We start from the raw sequence: 13,482 nt of genomic DNA on the forward strand, positions 1-13,482 counted from the left end.
TTTAAACATTACTCTTCAATCACCAATATATGTAATAATGTACTTCAAAAGTCCCTTTACTTTTTTCATAACTGATTCTGCCAGTAGAGGGAGCAAATCATTGACCATTAATGTGCCAATGTACTATACCAAGCACTTTATAAATGTTTAAGATTGTTTGTATGTGATTCCTCAAGTTTTTAGAAAAACAATATCAACAACATACGCACAAAGTATATATGTTAGAAGTCAGGAATTCTAGGAATTAAAACAATTTCTTTGACTTATTTGAAAACACATGTGGAAGTGTTATCTAATCTAGTCTGAATCACCAATATCAACCAAACTTCTGTATTCTGGTGTTGTACTGAAGCGTGTCAACTGTTGTATTGGAAGTATTCAAACTGAATGTCATTTCTAATCATCAAAAGGGCTCAGGAATGAAAAGAACTGAAGAGAACGAATTTAGATTCAAACAAAATCAGACAAGGATTAGTGAAATGGGACAAGAAGAACTTTCTAAGCAGTTATCACAGTCCTCTTTCATACTAATTGTGATAAGAAATAAATCATTTTAGGAGGACATGAAATGTAAATATAAGTAAGAAAGGAAGACAAAAGAAGTTTCCAAGAAAATCTAAAATGTTCCCAAGGGTTCTTCACCTTTTTCTTTCACATTTTAGCTTTAAAGTATCAAAATGCATACTCAAAGAACACAAAGAAGGCCAATAGCAACATCAGCTATTGAAATTTTGCAGTAAATGAAAAAGCTTCACTAACAGAAGAGATGCATACTCAGCAAAGAGGACACTTACGTTTAGAATTTATTATCCTATTTTTCAATCCCTCAACTTCTAAAACTACTGTGAACTACTACTGAAGCAAACTTTTGTGATAAATTTTCAAAGAGAAAGATTGCACAGAATGGATTTCATAGTAACAAAGCTTCATCAACTTCAAAGTCACATGAGATACCACTGTGTGCTTCCCAGCCTGACAGATGATACAGAATTCCAATGGCCTGTACAGTTCCTCCCACAAGGAAGGTGCTTAACATTAGTTGCTTATCCACCTTAATTCTTAAGTATCAGTTCCTATTATCCAAAGAAAGTTTTCACTAAACCTTATCAAAAAGAATATATTTATCATGTCCAATTCAAATCTTATGTTAGCTATCAACATAACACTGAGTAAGATTAAGTTACCATATGCTGCTCAGAGCCTTGCAAAGCCACTTAATGGAGATTCCTTATCCTCCCCTTCAGGTACCTACCATATTTACCAAATTCACAGATGTGAATTTGAACATTCTCTCGAGGCATTCTCAAACTTCAAAAGCTTACACTCCAGACAAAAGGCAAGATGACTCTGGTATCAAGATGACGTGACAGACAGCTAGAGGGCTCAACATCACAGAGTTCTAGGACCAGGTTAGTCACACCAATTCCTAGAACAGGTCTCAGTATTTTTTTACCTACCTCCTCCATTTCAAAAGAGTCTTTCTGCTGTGCCATTATATTTCTTATAGATGGAAAGGCCAATGGGACACAAGGCTCTTTTTCAGATGTGGACATATGGACATTTTTCAGCTCACTGCTGATTTCCAGTTCTCTGTGGCTGGACACTTTCAATTCACTATCTATGTCAGATTCTGTAACCCCAGATTTCTGATGCAGTTTGCTGTCATGATGAGTTTTTTTGCTTTGTTCACTTTCCCTTTCTTGATTATTACTATTTGCTTTGTCAGAAAGTTTGTCAGCCTCAGTGTTCTCAGTAAGTGCTGCAGAACTACTTAAGACTTCTTCTTTAACAGTAGCCAGCATAGAAGACGAGTCCTTCTTCTTTATCACTTTTTGAGACTTTGGATCATTTTTATTGCCATTTTCTTCAGTCACTGAAACACTGAGAATTTTTCCTTTTTCAGTTGAAGGAGAAGCAGTGCTGCCTTCTCCTTTCTCTGTTTTATCAACGCATAAATTTAGTTTTGATAGTGTTTTCATTAGACGGTTGGCAGTGTTACTTCGAGTTAAAGGTGGAGGAGAGTCTGTCTCTTTGTTAGAGGTCACTGAGGACATACTTCCAATTCTCTGCAAGGGAGTCCCAGAGACTTGGGAATATAAAGAAGAAAATGCATTGGCCACAGTAGTAAGCACTTCAATTTGTCGAAAACGACCTACAAAAAAAAAAAAAGAACAAAGAAAAATATGAATTACAAGTACATGTTTTTATGTAAACATATATTAAACCTACACTTTTGTTTAGAATTCTACTAACTGAACTTATTACTATGAAATCCTGATTAAACATTTAAACTTTCTCTTCTTTAAATTTGGGAAGAGGAAGATTTTTACCCTAAACACTACAATTAACATTTTAAAATGAATCATGAATAAGCATAAAGCATGGTAATACTCTAAATAATATGCAACTAAATAAAATACAACTAGCTGTTGAGCTATAGCTATTTATTTTTATGTATTAGACTCCTACAAAAGTCTTCTAAATGTTTTCCTAAGAAAATGCATGTATGTATCTGATACCTGTGAAAATGGTATTGAGCCCTTAAACTGATCTACCAACAACTGTGGGGGAATCCTGTTTTGAAACACTAGTCAACAGATAGGTCAAGCAAAGATATGAGTAAAATGGTTAAATTGGCCAACCTACTTTAGGTTTACAGAAAAGACCTGAGATTGACTGGCTCATTTACTTATTTCTTTCTCCAACAAATACAATATGAAGATAAGTGCTTATAAGATTATTGTGGTAATACTTAAATGAGTGAAGGAGGGAAAAGGTAAGTTAAACTCTACAGATAATATAGCAAAAATTCAGAATAAAATAGTTGTGCTTCATTAGCCTCACTAACTTTCCAATGCTATGCCTAAAATACCTTCAAAAATGAAACCATCTCACTGTATTTAAAAATAATATATGCTAACATCTAAATACCTTAAGTCAGGTGCCAGTGACTCATACCTGTAATCCTAGCTACTCAGGAGGCTGAGATCTGAGGATCACAGTTCAAAGCCAGCCCAGGCAGAAAAGTCCATGAGACTCTTATCTCCAATAAACCATCAGAAAATCAGAAGTGGAACTGTGGTTTAAGTAGTAGAGCACTAGCCTTGAGCTGAAGAGCTGAGGGACAGTGCCCAGCCCCAGAGTTCAAGACCCACAACTGACAAAAAATAAATAAATAAATAAGAAGAAATAAAAAGTTTAACCTTACTTGTTAAAGCATAATTTGGGTTCTCTAGTTCCATCCGTTGCATTTGAGCACTTAAAAATACTTTAATATCTATCCCTCTGGCAAATGATGATGAATTAAAAAATCTGGAAGGAATTTTAGAAGCAATATCTGGTTCATCTCGTCCAAATCCAAGATTATAGAGAATTTCTTCAGGATCTTCTTCATAAAGTTCCAACAATTCTGAAACACTACAGAAAACACAAGGTAGGGAAAAAAGAAACATCAAGATAAAGGTTATATAGTGTACATCACATTATAAATGAATTGGTGCTTGGTCTTTTTACCAGTTTTCTTCTTTTTTTTTTTCCCCAAGGCTGAGGACCGAACCCAGGGCCTTGCACGCGCCAGGGCGTCCTTCTGCTGAAAACCCCCAACCCCCAGTTTTCTTCTTTAAATAATTACTTGATTCTTATTTTGGCATCTTCATACATTGTGTTCTACAATCTAGAATCCTTACATGGGTATAATCTATCAAGTTCTATGCTGGAAGCTTACCATTAAGAACAAAGATCCTAAGGGATTCCTCACCTTGTGTGTTTAGTCATTTTTAAAGGATTCCAAGAAAAGCAATTAAAATCATTGGACAGATGAAGAAGCCTAAGAAATAAATGGGTTAAAGAAGAAAGGACAAGAGAAAATATACCAGAAAGTTCGTACAACTAGTAGTGAAGAAGATGCTGAGAAACTTGAGCCTTCCTGCTGTCTGTGTGTTGGAGAAGTAACTGTTCTAGGGAGGTAGTCCTTGAGTCTCAGAAAGGGAGGGAGGAGCTTGCACTCAGGCCTCTAACCACAAGCATCCAGGAAGTAGGAAGAATATAAGCACAGTAATGTAACTGCTTATCCTGATTCTACCAAGAAATAAACATTCATTATCCATCTTTTTCACACTAGTGAAAATCCAACCTAAGGCTCATGAAGAAAATAGGAAACTTAGAGATGAGCTAGCACAAGGTCACTAGTTTTAGAGTAAAATGCTCAGACTGTGATATGATAATGTAGATGGCTGTTTTCCTGGTTCCACAGCCCCACGTATTGACTAATTTAAATGTGTATTTTAAAGATTTTTGATTTACTATGTTGAAAAGAAATTCATCCTTCAACATCAAACTTTAGAGAGGTTTATTTTGATCTTCCTGCCAGAATTGATTCAAGTTGCTGATAGGGAATTTTGGTTCTCTCCTAGAAGTTATTCCACAGTGGAATTTCTCATTCAGGTTATTCAAAGGATTGAAATCACTTATTATAAACATATCATATAGCCTCTTATTTAGTCTTGCCTTTTGAAAATAAGATCCTGTCAGTTATGATGATCCAGCAAACACTTGAGGTTCCTTCTGATTTTATATTATTAAGGCAAAACTGAAGACTGAAAGAATGATAGAGTGGTCACTATAGTATAGTATGATCATACATAGATTCAGAATGATTTAGTTACCTTGAAACTGTGCCACTGCTTTTCCCAGATCCAGTGGAATTCATACTTCTCCCTTTCTGATGAAACTGGAGTCTTCTCTCTTTGGCCAACATATTATTGCTATAAACATAGTAAGATAACATAAAACTTAATTTTCACTAACAGTCTTTATGGTTAGAAAAAACATAGAAGAACAAAACAGCTACATACCAGTTTTCAATTTGAGCATCACTTTCATGGAGGTGATTGGCTATACTCAAAAAGAATAAAGAGCAGTTATTAAAAGGATTGTAACTACAATAATACAATTATGAAGAAAGCAAGTTGCCTATAATACTAAAGCTAAACATTCAAATAAGAAAAGTCTTATTTTGGCATCTACATCATTAAAAGTAAAATTGATAAGGTAGTTTTTGGCAATAAAATACAGTAAAATGTTGTCTTCATTTTCTGGCAACATGAAACTACTTCCAGTTGAGTAATTAAAATAAAAGGACCTATGAATAAGCAATTAAATCTGATGTTCAATGAGTTATTAAAAGTAATATAGGGGGGCTGGGAAGGTGGCTCAGTGGTAGAGCGCTTGCCTTGCATGCCTGAGGCCCTGGGTTCGATTCCTCAGCACCAAATAAGAAAAAAGCCAGAAGTGCCGCTGTGGCTCAAGTGGTAGAACGCTAGCCTTGAGCTGAAGAGCTGAGGGACAGCGCCCAGGCCCAGAGTTCAGGCTCCATGACCAGACCCCCCAAAAAAAGTAATATAGGATATATGCAACATATAAGTAATATGTGTAGAACTGCCTATTAAATTTAAAAGCTACCAATGAAGAGGTAACTAAAGAACAAAATATGATTTAGTGCAACAATAGTATTCATTTCTAGAATGTTTTAACAGTTATATCCAATATTTTATATATGAAAATTGAAATTTTCTATTCACTTGAACATAAATTTCCTTTTAAAAACTCCCTCTTTATCCTTTATCCTACATTAACAAGGTCTAAACTAATAAATAGCAATGTATAGAGTTAAATTTTCTGCATCATACTTTTATAGACAAATATACAGAATTATAGTGATCAATTCCAAGCATATCAATTTCAGTATCTTGAATTGTTTTTCATTTCTGATTTCCAAAACCATGACAATTTATATATCCAGCTGGATAGTTCCTAAGACACAACACTAAGTAAATATTTACTATAGGAATGAAAATAGTCTTGAAATAATTTTTAGCAAAACAACAAAATAGCTTTACTCTTTAAGGGATTCCTTATTAGGTTCTGGCTCTCAAAATCATTGAGTTTTTATGAAATTATCAAGCTAGATACTTTAAAAAGCTAATTACAGCAATGCTAAAACAAATTTCTACTTGACCTCAGGGCCTGGCACTATTTTTGAGCTTTCATGCTCAAACCTAGGGCTTTACCACTTGACCACAGTTCATTTCCAGCTTTTTCCTGTTTAACTGGAGGGAAGAGTCTCATTCATAGACTTCCCTGCCTGTGATGCCTTTAAAAGGTGATCCTCAGATCTCAGCCTTATTGGTAGCTAGAATTATAGGCATGATCCAGCAGTGCTCAGCCTAAAATGAATTTTAACAAAACATTGACAGACAACATCTTCATATGTACTGACTGGGAAACAGGAAAAAGAAGCTCTGAACAGATTTTATTCCTTAAAAATGATATTGACTGAGACAATGAAAAGATGTCTTTAAAAATTATGTCTTCCAGACTTTCTGACATTAGAAGGTTCTAAATAAATACTCGAACAGATGGATTTAAAAATAGCAAAATATCACAGAAATTCAATTAAGTGAATAAATTCACTCCTCACAATTGACAAAATCCTTATTCTTTTCTTTTAAAGCTTATTAATAATCCTGCCATAGCAACCAATAACCTGTTCAAGCAGGTGAACTAACACAATAATGAACTATAAAATACCTCAAATGCCAACAAACAAAAAAACTCCTTATTTTTACATATTAGGAAGCTTTATTATGAAACTACAGAAACTGTGAAAATGTAAAAAGTGTTCACCACACACTGAAAATGCTAATGTAGTTTGAATAGATACCATTACAATGATTTCTAGTTCTACTAACAGCTACTTCATCAGGAGAGGGAAAGGGGAAAAAGACAGGAGACACTTAAATTCAAAGAGAAAGACACGCTGCAGCTGTAAGGACAACGTAGGTCCACTTCATACTAAAAATAAGCTTCAATTTAGTATGCTCACATATAAATATTTAAGCTTCCTTCCTTCGAGACAGTTCTCCCAGTTGGATCACCACAGTTTGTCATTTAAGTTCAGGGAAGATGAAAGTATAGATATTTGACAATAGTTCCCTACAGTTCTCTTATAGAATATAACAAGATTACTGAAGTTTAGAAAAGTACTGTGAAGTACTGTGACATATGAGGCAATTTCCAGACAGAACTTTTTCGTTTTTGAAATAAATTTGAAACTATAGGAAAACACACAGTTGTTCCAAACATACCTTCAGCTCCCAATGACAAATCATCTTCAAAACTTCCCCCATTTCTCACAAGCACACCTAAAAGAAATATCAAAACTTAGAAAATTCTTCCAGGTATCTGTTCTTTCCCACCCCATACAAAAAATCATTATATTACTTAAAATGAATTGCCTAAGCAAAGTATTTCATAAAACACAGTAAAATGTTTTCAACCTGAATTTACTCAGCAATTATTAAGGTTACCTCACTTTAAGAAGCCACCATCAGCTTTTACCTTATTGTAAATGACCAAGTAAGCTCTCAGAAGCCATGCTACAGGCTATTTTACATTTTCTTATGCCACTCAAAGTGTTTGATTAGATAATGTATCTCAACCAAGAGACTCAAGTAAAACCAGATCACAGGGCAGTTATTCCCCAAAGCTCTTTCACATTAAGCCAGAGCTCCAGCTAGATTTCCTTGACACTGTAAGTGCTTTTTATACACAGTGCCACTGTCTGTACATTCTTGTACTTTGAACTTGAGAATTCTATCTTGCACAGGTGGTAGAATTTCAGGTGTGGCAATTTCAGTTAATGTAAGCAAAGAAATGCTGCACAGAAGTTGAATGTTCATGTAATACAAATACACTTTTCTTATATTTGCATATCATAGTTCTACTTTTGTAGTCTTAATATTTAACCAGGCAATAAAAGTATAACTTCCACATTGTAGAAAAGTTTGGTAACCTGCTTAAATTCACTACTGTTTCATAGTTTATGACAAGCTTTCACTCTGGGCAGGAAGAGTATATAAGAGTATATTCTCAGTCAGAGTCTATCAGACTATATTAAGAGTAAACTCTAAGTCACAAGAGTAATAAACATGAACATCACTTTTGTAATTCATATGTGTATATACTTTCACCCATAGGAAAAATGAAGAAAGCCCTTTATACAAAACAGATTTGCCACCCAGAGTTCAAACCCCAAGACTGAACAAACAAACAAAAAAAAAAAAAAAACAGTTTAAGAAAGCAACTTTCTCTTACCCTTCAGTGCACTACTGCTCTGCTCATCCAGTGAGGCTCCCAAAGGTGTACTGAAACCAGAAACACAGAAGCCAAAATCTTGTGAAAACCATCTGGAGAACTATCCCTACACAGCCTGACTGAAGAGTTACAGCTAAGCAAGCATCTTAAATTTAACTCTCCTCCCCAAACACACAGGAATGTGAGTGGATTACATAAGTAATATCCTACTAACTAAGCAAATACCAATTGTCAAGTCAGTTGACAAGAAATGACTTAATCACATGTCTTTCTGCCAGCAATTAAGAGCAAGAATGGCGATTACAAATGGTACAACTGGCATTTTCTTTGCAAAAACATAACCTTTAGTAACACGAAAAAGTTAAAGAATCTACTTAGAACTGAAGCTCAACAGTTACTTTAGTAACACTAAAAAGTTAAAGAATCTACTAGAACTGAAGCTCAACACTTTTTACCTATCAGCTACTGCTAGCATTCCATTTACATGTCCCTAATGTGCTTCCCCTCCAATAACCACTTTTGCTGATAGAAATGCAGAAGCCCACGATTCACAGTCTACTTTTAAACTAAAGATAATAGGCATTTTCTTCATTTAACTCATTTACTAAAGCCAGCTTGGAATCAATATTAACAATCAGTTGTTGCTGTAATTTTTTTGTAGTTCAAACACAAATTATTTAATTTATCAAAGACAAAAATACTTTAAATTTTCTTAAGACTGAGTTATAGAAAGAAACATTGTCTCATTTTGAAAGTTGTGTTTTGTGATACAAACTTTTTTCAGTAACTGTTTTTACATGTTACAAGTTCACCTCAGACTCAGGATCAATTATGAAACTATCAGTATCAAAGAAATGTTAATTAAAAGTTAAAACTTTTTGCAAGCAGATATTAGAAGTAATGGCTGTTCTTTTAAAATTAGTGCTTTTGAAATGTAAGAGAATCATAAGCAATAACCATAAAGTTAATAAAACCTTTAAGCTAGATTATGTATGTAATTTAATGAAGCTCTAATTGATGCCTTTAAGGAGACTTCCTGGCTCCTTTCTTAGGTCAAAACATTTGTTTTACTTTGTCCACAGACGTCTCTACTGGTCCATGCACTAACAGAAAATGGCAAATAAGCATAATATAATTGGCATTCTCTCGTTAAGTTAATCTCTACTTTTAGTTACAACCCTTTAAATTCTACCAAAAAGCTCTTTGGCTTCCTAGATACTAATGCAGCAATTTGTTTAATCAGATTTTTTAAGTTATCAAAATAAAGATCTCCTTAAGAAAACAGGGTAACTTTATTCAGGATCTGGATAGCAGTGAGAAAATAATGTTTAAGAACTTATCAAAGGGGAAAAAAATGCTGTCTTTCAGATCAGTCATACATAGTGTACAAGATACATGGATGCCCAAATCTGGGAAGGGGCTAAACTGCTATTTTAAAAAATACATTTTCATATATCCAAGCAATCACATCTATGATAACATAGCAAACATTAAAAGAGTACTGTGCTAGCTTTCCGGGTACAAATGAATGTTGCTTTTGTATATAGTAGGTGAAACTGTAGGAACAAGAAGGCAACTTCTGAGAGACAGAATAAAGGACTATAGAATCTGTACACATACATCAATGTAAGCAATAAAACTTCTGAAATTTTCAGAAATGGCTGTGTCCTACTGAATGTAATGTCAGCATTGCCCCAACTGAATTTATCTGAATATACTGACCTACTTGATATGATCTCTTCCAGCCTTAATTCCTATATATCATAAATGTGATGATTCTTACACTTTTTAAAATTTCCTAATTTTTTTAATTTTTCAAAAACACTATGAACATATTTTGAATAAGAAATTCTATTTTAAGATACCAAGAACAAGCCAGTTCTGTAGTTAGGACTGTTTTTATGTAAAAACTGAGATTCAAAGTTTTAGAGGCCTGAGTAAAAGCTTCAAAACATTCTAAGAGATTTCCTAAGAAGAAATATGAAAGATACTGGTTTCACAGGTTCTACCTTTAAAAGTCCTAAAAGTTGTTTATCTAAAACTTCAAGCTTTTATATTTTACACTAGTTTGGTATTTAATAATTAAATGAGCTAGTGATGTACTACGATGATTTCTGAAGGGAGCTAATATTTAAGGCCAAAATCCCCTAATTAGGAAATCAGGGGGTTAAATTAGAGCTAGATTGTTAATTTGGGGGTTAATTTGTTTCTGTCCATCTTTAAAGAGAAATTTCATAAATTTTATGGTATTTCAGAAGAGTCCATTGCATCCGGAATAAAAGGAAAGGAGTGAAGAGGTTCATTAAATTCCAGTCAGTTAATCAAAGCAAAGCACTAATGCACTGGTGGTCAACGTTTCATCTGCCTTTAAGGAGAAAAAGAAACTGATATACGAGAGAATAATTTAAAAAAGAAAACTTCCCTAATTTTAGTACTGGGGAAAAAAGTATCATTAAAGCATTCAGAGAAGCCTAAAGTGAGAAAGCAAAATCATGTTCAGAAGCAACGCCACAGAATGCTAAAACATTCTTCACACAAACTAGCAAACATCCAAAAAAAAAAAAAAAAAAAAGCCCATTTTCCCCTCTGGTCAGAATCATTTACAATGATTCATCTCTTCTGTATTTTATCAAACATTTTGTAGCAGTTGCCAAAGCGTGTAATTAAACAGATTTATGCATCTGAATGCCTTTCAAAGCTCTATTTCCTTTGTGCAAATTCCAGTGCCATAGGACAAATCCCGGCTCCAGAAGTTAAACTACGCGCACAAAGTTAACTGGTTTTGTTAGCTCCCCAAGCAGAATGCAGGCATAGAAATAAGAGTAAAGCCCACTGAGCTAGCGTAGTTCAGTAAACGAAACTCATCCAAAACCCATTTCAAAGGAAAATAATTCCGTGCCAGATCCACACATGCCAGCATAAAAGGCAAGGGGGGGGGGGGGGCGCAGAAGGAGCAAGGAGCGCCCCCGGACGACACGTTTTTAGCTGTCTGATTCCTGACGTTACCGTCCCCCACGGGCACTTTTCGTCCTCCCTGGAAGTACACTCCCACACCACAGACTCGGCGGCCGCGGTACCGCACTTCCACTTCTAATCGCTTCGAAGAGGAAGCTGTCCCGGGGCTCGCTTTCCGGTTCGTCGTTTATCATCGCTCGGGGACCCCACGGACCAGCCCGTCCCTCCGCGGGGCGAGCTGGCGTGCGTCCCCGGGGGCGCGATCTCCCGGGGTGGGAGGCGGGTGGGGGGACTCACCGGCAGTCCTTCAGCCATATCGCGATCTTCTCGTTGGGAACGTTTCCTGCGGGGCAGAGCGAGGAGGGGGAAAGCGCGTGAGGGACCCTCCCAGGCCCTCGGACGGCTGGGTCAGCCGGGACCCTCCCCCGTCGCCGAGTCCACCAGGGGGCCGAAGGCTGCGCGAAGCCGCGCGTGGAGGCGGCTCGCGGCGGTCGGACGGCACTCAGGTGTGCACCGCCGCCGCGACGCCCGGTCACGCGCGCGCCCTGAAAGGTCGGAAGCGTCCCCAGTCTCCCCCCCCCCCCCAGCAAACCCCCCCCCCTCCGGGCCTAGCCAGCGCCCGGGACCTTCCCGGGCCGGCCGCGCGCGCCCAGGGCGCGGGACGCTTTCCGGGGCCCGCCAGGCGCTGCACCTCCCCGACTCCTCCCCGCCCGCAGCCACCCGGCCCGGGGCCACCGACCTCGCCCCGCGGCCGCGGGCAGCTTCCCTCCGGGGAGGTCCTCCTCGTCGTCCTCGTCCTCGTCCTGCGTCGTCGCCTCGGTGGACAGATCCTCCGTCTCCGACGCCTGCCAGGAGCTGCGGCACTTGGCCCAGGCCTTCCTCCGGCGACTCGCCACTTGCCACTCCAGTTCCTCCTCCGCCTCCGCCGAGGCCGCCAGGGGCCGGTCCATGGCCGCCCCGGGGGTTCCGCGGTCCGGGCTGAAGCCTGCGCGAGACGCGGCCGCGGGGACCCCCCGCCCCTGCTGTCAGCGCCCGGCCGGGCTGGGGGCCCCGGGGAGCCGGAGCGGACGCCGGAGGAGGAGGGGACAGGGAGGGAGGGAGGGAAGGAAGGGGAGGGAGGGGGCGGAGGGCCGGCGCTTCACATGAAGCCGGCGGGGCGCAGCGCGAGAGCACTAGTGGTCAGAGCGAGCGCGGCCGGAGCCCCGCTCGGGTCCAGCCCCGCCCCGCCCCCGCTCCCCGCCCCCGCTGCGAGGCCGCCCCGGCTCCCCGAGTCTGCGCACCCCGCCCCCGGCTCTGTCCCCGCCCCGCCCGCCGTGGAGGACACACCCCTTCCACTGAGGCCGGCACGCCCCTTCGGTGTCCACGCCCCTCCCTCGCGACTTTGGCCACGCCCCCTTCCGGCCCAGGGAGCGGGTTGAGGGGGCGGGGCCTGGGGGGTGAGCGGATCCGCCTCTTGCTGCTGCCCAGAGACTGGCAAAGGGGTGTTTGCTAATAAAACTTTCTTCTTGCCGCTCCTCTTGGCCGTGGAGTGGGAAGGTCATGTCTCACAAAACGCCCCCGCGAGAAAACCAATGTCAGCTCGGGTTCCCGCCTAAGTCCTGTTCTCTGGGGAGCTGCTTGACTGTGACATGTTTAATGTCCCAGAGATCGGAGTAAAGATGAAGGAGAAGGATATGTATTGTCAAAATATCAAACGTGGAGAGAAAGGATAAAACAAACACACAAAAAACCAGCTGTGTGTTCGTGCCACGTTCTTACTTTACTGAGATACGAAAACGAAGCAAGGGAAAATAACCATAGGTGAAGGAAAGCGGATGATTTGGGGTGGGGGGGCATTCCTTGGATAGACTTTTGGCAGTAGATGTTACAAGAAACATACATGCCAAGGTCCCAAACTAACTTTCAAATGAGTTTCTGCATGGGTAACTTTTCATTCTCATGAGCAAAACGACGCCAATTCTATCCAAAATCAGACACAGTTGGACACATATACTAACTGACACATATACTAACATATACAACTGTCCACATATACTTACTGTATCAATAAGCCTTTCTCCCAGTGCTTTGCTTTACTCTGAAAAACAAACAAACAAACACTTAGCATACCCTTTTATATTAGCTGGAAGGACAGGAATATTTTTGCATAGAATAGTTTAAGGAATATATTTTGCATTTGTAAATAGTAAATAGTATAGTATAGTAAAGGTGGATTGTATTGTCACTGATTGTTAAAAGGAAATGTGTTTTTGGAAATTTGCTGTATTGATTGCTCTTGAAGAAGTAAGAGTGCTTAATTTTTGTTCAGGCATTTAGCATTTACACATAAGGCATATACTACTAAAATTGCTTATTGTCCTGTCTTCATTTTAT

General features: G+C 39.0%; 1 protein-coding gene across 2 annotated transcripts in view; it reads right to left on the reverse strand.

Moving 5' to 3' along the window:
- Itprid2 (ITPR interacting domain containing 2) overlaps nucleotides 1–12,146 on the reverse strand; it is a 41,331-nt gene extending 29,185 nt beyond the window's left edge. Inside the window, exons 1-8 of one of the 2 annotated variants that reach the window (XM_070019703.1) lie at nucleotides 11,849–12,146; nucleotides 11,407–11,452; nucleotides 8,155–8,204; nucleotides 7,146–7,202; nucleotides 4,854–4,893; nucleotides 4,665–4,763; nucleotides 3,209–3,417; nucleotides 1,458–2,152 (exon numbers count right to left, since the gene is read on the reverse strand). In XM_070019703.1, coding sequence (XP_069875804.1) covers nucleotides 1,458–2,152; nucleotides 3,209–3,417; nucleotides 4,665–4,763; nucleotides 4,854–4,893; nucleotides 7,146–7,202; nucleotides 8,155–8,204; nucleotides 11,407–11,452; nucleotides 11,849–12,059 — 1,407 coding nt within the window. In that variant the 5' untranslated portion in view covers nucleotides 12,060–12,146. The remainder of the gene's footprint in view (nucleotides 1–1,457; nucleotides 2,153–3,208; nucleotides 3,418–4,664; nucleotides 4,764–4,853; nucleotides 4,894–7,145; nucleotides 7,203–8,154; nucleotides 8,205–11,406; nucleotides 11,453–11,848) is intronic. The other variant, XM_070019696.1, reaches the window with a different exon arrangement.
- Nucleotides 12,147–13,482: the final 1,336 nt, after the last annotated feature.

This window comes from Dipodomys merriami, unplaced genomic scaffold, assembly GCF_024711535.1.
Source record: "Dipodomys merriami isolate MVZ:Mamm:240054 unplaced genomic scaffold, mDipMer1.0.p SCAF_1, whole genome shotgun sequence".
NCBI lineage: Eukaryota > Metazoa > Chordata > Mammalia > Rodentia > Heteromyidae > Dipodomys > Dipodomys merriami.